At 36.2% G+C, this 6,389-nt stretch overlaps 1 protein-coding gene across 1 annotated transcript; it reads right to left on the bottom strand.

The window, feature by feature from the left end:
• Positions 1-2,879: 2,879 nt before the first annotated feature.
• LOC140983813 (BTB/POZ domain-containing protein At1g55760-like) lies at positions 2,880-5,065 on the bottom strand. Its single transcript, XM_073450964.1, has 4 exons — positions 4,585-5,065; positions 4,337-4,482; positions 4,133-4,254; positions 2,880-3,641 (listed from the first exon to the last, which is right to left on the bottom strand). The coding sequence occupies exons 1-4, from the start codon at positions 4,701-4,703 to the stop codon at positions 3,036-3,038; spliced, it is 993 nt and encodes a 330-aa protein (XP_073307065.1). The 5' UTR covers positions 4,704-5,065; the 3' UTR covers positions 2,880-3,035.
• Between the last annotated feature and the right edge of the window lie 1,324 nt (positions 5,066-6,389).

Here is a 6,389-nt window from a genome sequence, read left to right as displayed (position 1 = left end):
GATAAATCAGTGAAGACATATATATATATATATATATATTCAAGTATTTCATCTTCGTTGTGGTGGACATTTCTCTCTATACATGTTTAAAATCCATTGCAGCCTATGCGAGGATCTCATCCTTCTCCGCATATCTAGTCAACGTTTTAACATGGTGAAATACATTATTCAAAAACACATAGCAATCTTCTCAGATGTCATCCTTCTATCAGTGTTATAAATGGTAGTCGAGATGGTTGTCTAGACAATGTCTAGACGATAGGCGGCCCTTGACCACCCCGCATTTGTTCAAGGAGGTCTCTATAGGCGATCTGAGATTATCCGGCAGCCAAGACGGTCAATAATTTTAAAATCTTAATCAACTGTCAAAGTCAAATTATTTTAAAAATCAGTCAAAATCAATCAATTTTAAAAACTTAGATATAATAAAAACATATATCACTCTCTTCTGTATTTATTTTTTGTTTCAAGTGTCCACCACCAGCCGTCGCCGCCATCAGCCACCACATTAATTATTTTGTTAATTTGCATTTATATATTTATTTTCACTTTTTTTAGATTGTATTATATTTTATGAAGCTTTTTTATGTATAAACATTATTTAATTACATATATTACATAAAAAAATGATGATTATTTGTAATTACATTGCATGATTATATATAATTATCTATAAAAAAAACTGCTAAAAAATTCAACTGTCTAGGCAACTGGTGATGCCCTAGCAAGAGCGCGGGTCATCCTCGGACTCGGACAGAATAAAAAATCGGGAGCTTGGGGCTACCGGGGTGAAACTAGCCCGGGTAAAAAGAACGCTCTTATATAAACCATTCATAGGTATGCAACAAAAAAGGAAGCTGATTAGACCAACACATATATTCATAAAAGTCTAGGCTCTAGGCGTAGTCCGGGCTGTGCAAGAAGACTGTTATAATGAATAAGGGACCATATTTATCCCTCACATCATGACCACTGACCGAGCATCTCGTGGTGAATAAGTGTGGTGTATCCTTGGTACCGTGTATCTTGCCATCAATTGCTTTGCAATGTTTATGTTCCTTTTTCGATCATTTTCTTGGAACCATGAAGCTGGGACACAAAGGTTTATATGGTGAACTCAAGAGTCCAATCAATAGGAAAAGCATATTTTTTATTGTTCATGTGACACCAGCTTATACTACGATTTGGCGAAAAAATTGTTGCACTGGAATGCATAGTGGTGAACACATCAAGAATGGTGAGCTTGAGTTGTTGGAATTACGTTTTGGCTGCTTATTTCTTTGGTGGGAGAGGTCAATATTATTATCATTCAGATGATGACTGTCTCAGTTCTTCACAAGTCTTGGTCCGTTTTTAGCAGATGAAGGTGTTATTATGGACGAAATGTCAGGCCAAACGTTGTAGCGATCAATAAACAGAAACATTATTCCGGCCTCATAGATTTGCTAGGCGTGGAAAAGTTCGTGTGAGAAGCTTTACTGTCAATTTTGCTACGAGGGATAGTAATTACCCAGAATTCAAGGTGAATAAATGGAATTAAGTCGTTTATCCCTTCGCTTTTGAACCCGAAATAAAATTCAGGCTATTTTTATATCACAGCAACAAGCTTTATTGGATTCACAACTCGATATTCAGCGTCTGCAGAACATGGGTAGGATAGTGGTCGCTGGATAATGTTATATACTAACCATTCGACGATGGACAAGTGTTGTAGTAGTCAATAATGCTGGTAATAAATGAATATTTCTTTTAAAATAACAAACATCCACGTAGAAACAAAATTAAATCTAATATTTTTCTTTAACTATTTGCATGAATTAATATAGTTATTACTAAACATTTGGGATTTTTTATTTTGTTACATGGGATCAGCGTTCCACTTTCCTGAGATCGAAGACGGCTTTAAGATTTTCAAAAGTTCTCCGAACGGAAAGGATGCGTGGAGTAACCGTTTCAAGAACCAGTCCTCCAATTCCACACTCAACCACCCCGACAATCTCACTCCACGACTCCTTTTGATTATAAAAGCCCGTCTCACAAACAAGAAAATCGGTCCAAGTTTATCTTTCGTTGTGGTAATTAGCAGAGGGGGAAGGGGGAGATTGTTTCCAAAAGATGTGCTGTGGATCAAGAGTATGCTGTTTCTGCACGTGTGTGATTCTAATGGTGATTGCCGTCGGATTTCTGTTCGGTTTTGGGGTGTTCAAACATGGATTCCGCAAGTTGAAGGATTCTGTGCATGACGTGAATGAGAGCGCCGCCTTCCGAGGACGCCCTTTACTGGGTTTTGGCGCTCCGCCGCCATTTTAGTGCTTTTGATTAATCTCAGTTGGTTCCTATTCTTTCAACTAGTTTTTTCCATTTCTGTAATTGTTACTTGTCAGTTTGGATTTGTGTTATTTATGTCTCTAGTAGGTGGGATCGATTGCTCGTTTTAAATTCAACGAATTCTTTTGGTGGATTCAGAAGCCGGACTGACAGTCTCAAGTTCTTTGGATAAAATGCTTTTAATTTGAACAGTTCTTGGTTCTGTCGCAAACAATTACGTAATCTAATCGAACATACAACTTTGTGTTTAATCTTCAATAATAAAATAAAAATTCAGAACTTTAATCGAATCGAACATACAACTTTGGTCCAGAATGCTGCTGTCTCGTCTGGTATGCATTCCGCCACAAACTCGCAGATGGTTGGGCAATTGTTTCTGCAAAAACGAAGGTGGTCTGGATCCAAAACATTATATTCCCCTGAGTTTGCCTCCAATCCAATCATATGGTAAGTAGGTATAAAGGCCATGTTTACATTGATTACAATGTGACAACATAATCATCTCTCCAGCTTTAGAAACCTGTAAATTTGTTCCTTATCCGAAACCGAAATAGAGCAAGTTGTCAATCAATTTATATTATATTCACAATTTACATTATGTATGCAAGAATGTATGTATGCACTGCCAAACGCCAATCACATCGAATCAATAAATACCTATACAAGTAAACAAACAAATCCCATTTGAACTAAAGAATACAGCCCAATCAGAATCCTTTCCAGGCAGCAAGAACTTCAGTGAACAATTCACCAATCAATTCTCTATCAGCAGACTGCACAAACACATTCAAATCATCCCCGATATCAAATATCTTACCAAACTTCACCAGATAACGCATACACCCATTCTTCAGTTTCGGCAGCTGATAAAGAGAAGCATTCTGCAGTCTTTCCAGAACATTCTTACAATCAATATCTTCAACCAAACTGTCATGGCACGTTTCTTTCAAATCCGAAACATCGTACTTATCAGCTGCTCGAAGAAGGGCTAACCTGTGGTTAAGAAATTCTTCGTTTTTTATGTTCCCGTATATGTAATTCAAGAAAGCTTGGCAAGCTTCGATGGACATGTCGGAGATGTTTACGGATGAGAGTTCTTTCTCTCTGAGATTGTGGGAGAACATACTGCCGAAAACGGGAGACCTGGAGGCAAGAACTGCACGGTGAGCTTCTATACTTTTGCCATCAGAAGCGTGGATCGTGATATCTGTGTGGATACTCTCGGACAGCATTCGGCCGAGGGAAGCGAGAGCTGTTTCATTTGGTGGTTTACGTGTAAATGTTTCGGTCCATATTGAGCAAGGTGATGTGCCCTGCTTACGTTAAGAGCGGGTGTGTGAAGTTATTTTAGGAAATTACAACATTTGTTCAACCTAAGTGCTTCAACTTTCAATTTACGAAAAAAATAAATAGAAAGATTTTTGGGTTCAATCTTTTTTTAAAAAAAATGCATTAGTATCCAAAATGCCATAGTTTTTGCTTCGGATTTTTTTGAGCGTCTAAGCTATTCAAATGTCTTATTTTTAAGCAAAAACAATATGTGCATGCCAGCACACTCCTAATGAGATGTTAGTCTCTTAAAAAATTATATTTAAGGGTCATTATAAAAAAAACGACTCTAACAGGTGATATAAATGTGGATTGTAAGATATATACATGCCGACGGCTAATCCATCCATAATGCAGTGAATGTGCAAATGTTCCAATGTATAGAAACTGCACATATAATTAACCAAACTCGAGGGATGTTTATGTCGAGCAATCTCATAAAAAACTATATCTTTAAATCATGATGATATCTTACTTCTGAAGAAGATGAAATTTTCAAGTCAAGAAACTCAACGTCAATTATGAACTTTCCGGTTATTGGAATCTCAATCGTCCATACAAAATCCTCGTTGCTCTTCACCACTTTTTCATTAACATCTGCATACGAAACAGAAGCAAAATCATCAATATGGTGCATGAAATCATCCTCTTCGCGGATTCGATATGATTTTTACTTTACCTGGATGAACCAAACACTGGCGTTCACCCACGGAGGAGATTACTCTGATTCTGAAAGATGCGATCGGAGGATTTTCCCTCGCAAAATTCGATATCTCCGGAAATAATTTAATGGACAGCGATCGATTCTTCTCCACACACAAGTACCTTCAACCAAAATAAATCTCGAGATCATCTGCCTCTGTTTCTTGAAATACACGAAAAACAAAGCACCGGTAGCAATATATTAAGAAGAATTGAAGGGCATACCAATTCCATTTCCCGATTTTGAAAGGATCTGATTTTCTGTAAGTGCAAGAAGCCAAATTCTCGATCCGCCACTGGGCAAGACGGGACGTCGTATCGACCCGGTATGTAGACTCACTCATCCTAGAGAAAGCAAGCGCCGCCTTAATTTCATGGATACAATAAAAAATCCCTTCCAGAAACTTATCTCCGTGCTTTCCCAGCTGTTCTTTTAAGTCTCTTCTTCCTATATTGACCGGTTTGATCCGCTGCTAACGCCTACTCCCCCCGCCCTTCCTCTTATATGATCAAACGTGATTTTTGCTCTTTAAAAAGTTTTTGGGCGTAAGATTATTGCTTTCTGGAGATAACCCACTCGAGTGATTGATCATGCTTTACGCCATTGATGAACAAGAAATTCTTCCACAGTTGTTTTTCTACTATGGCTTTTGTGCTCAGGTTACTTTTCGTTGCCTTACACGGCACTTGTGGTATATATGCAAGATTTCGATCTCAAAGGGAACAAAAACTACTTGCAATTTGTCCAACATATATTATTGGTTGATAGTTCTATTCTAATGTAGATGTGATAGTTTTTAAAAATTTTATATGATATTCGTATTTATTATTAATATCATTATAAATATCATGTACCAATATGATGTATTTGTATAAGATGTGTCCGTACGAAATATTTTATTTGAAAAAAAAAATATCGATATTCATAAGTTGAGATGTTTGCACGAACATCTTGTAAAAAAAAATACACTGATAATTTTTCTTCCGATATTTCATAGAATCACCCACAATACCGACATACAAATTGCAAGTTATTATATTAGTTGTGATTTAAAATTTTTTTTTTATTAAATCAAATAAACCCTTTAGATTTTTGTAATTTGTGACATGTAAAATGCGTAATGTACTAATATACATAATCATACTCCATTAAAGAGTCGATACCCAGAGGGGGAAAAAAAGAGAACACACGTGATAAAGTGGATTTTGTTGTGAAAAAGTAAAAATTTACGGTAAAAAAGTAAAAATTTCAAACTCTCAAAATTATCACACTACACACTTTATAATATTTTTCTCTCAACTCAATTGTGTTTTTCTTCACAAATGAGAGATCTATTTATAGAAAATTTTTACAAATAATCCAAAAATAAAATACATCATTACCTACATCATCACACACTAATTTTCAATATTCAACACCTAATTTTACCTAATTTTCAACATTCAACATTCACATTTTCAACACAAATATTTAACACATTTTTAAATAATTTTTCAACACTCCCCCTTGTGATGATGATCATAATGATTGTATACATTACGTGTTTTTATACTGCCTCGTTAAAAACCTTACTAGGAAAAACCCATTGGGATAAAAACCATAGTAAGGGAAAAAGAGTGCAGTCACGTAAACTCCCCCTCATGTTGACACGAACAATTCTTCACAAATTTCGTAGATTGCGCATCCCAATATTATATATGTGCTTTCTGAATATTGTCGTAGGAAGTGCCTTTGTGAAGAGATCTGATGAGTTTTCACTTGATTGAATGTGACGAACATCAATACATTTATTCTTCTCAAGCTCCTTGGTGAATGCGAAGAACTTAGGAGGAATATGTTTAGTTCTGTCGCTTTTTATGTATCCTTCTTTCATTTGAGCAACACATGCAGCATTATCTTCATATAGTATCACAGGCTTCTCGTCGAATGATAATCCGCATGAGATTTGGATATGTTGAGTCATTGATTTTAACCACACACATTCACGGCTTGCTTCATGTAGTGCAATAATCTCGGCATGATTTGATGA

The sequence above is a fragment of the Primulina huaijiensis genome, chromosome 9 (genome assembly GCF_012295235.1).
Source record: "Primulina huaijiensis isolate GDHJ02 chromosome 9, ASM1229523v2, whole genome shotgun sequence".
NCBI classification, from domain to species: Eukaryota; Viridiplantae; Streptophyta; class Magnoliopsida; order Lamiales; family Gesneriaceae; genus Primulina; species Primulina huaijiensis.
This window is presented reverse-complemented; position numbering and strand designations above follow the sequence as displayed.

What these genes read in the sequence shown, in the direction of transcription:
- LOC140983813 (XM_073450964.1), bottom strand. Translation starts at nt 4,703, where the DNA reads ATGAGTGAGTCTACATACCGGGTCGATACGACGTCCCGTCTTGCCCAG. An exon ending in AAAATCGGGAAATGGAATTG is followed by an intron (nt 4,483 to 4,584) that starts GTATGCCCTTCA and finishes TTTTGGTTGAAG; the next exon opens with GTACTTGTGTGTGGAGAAGA. An exon ending in AAATTTCATCTTCTTCAGAA is followed by an intron (nt 3,642 to 4,132) that starts GTAAGATATCAT and finishes TAACGTAAGCAG; the next exon opens with GGCACATCACCTTGCTCAAT.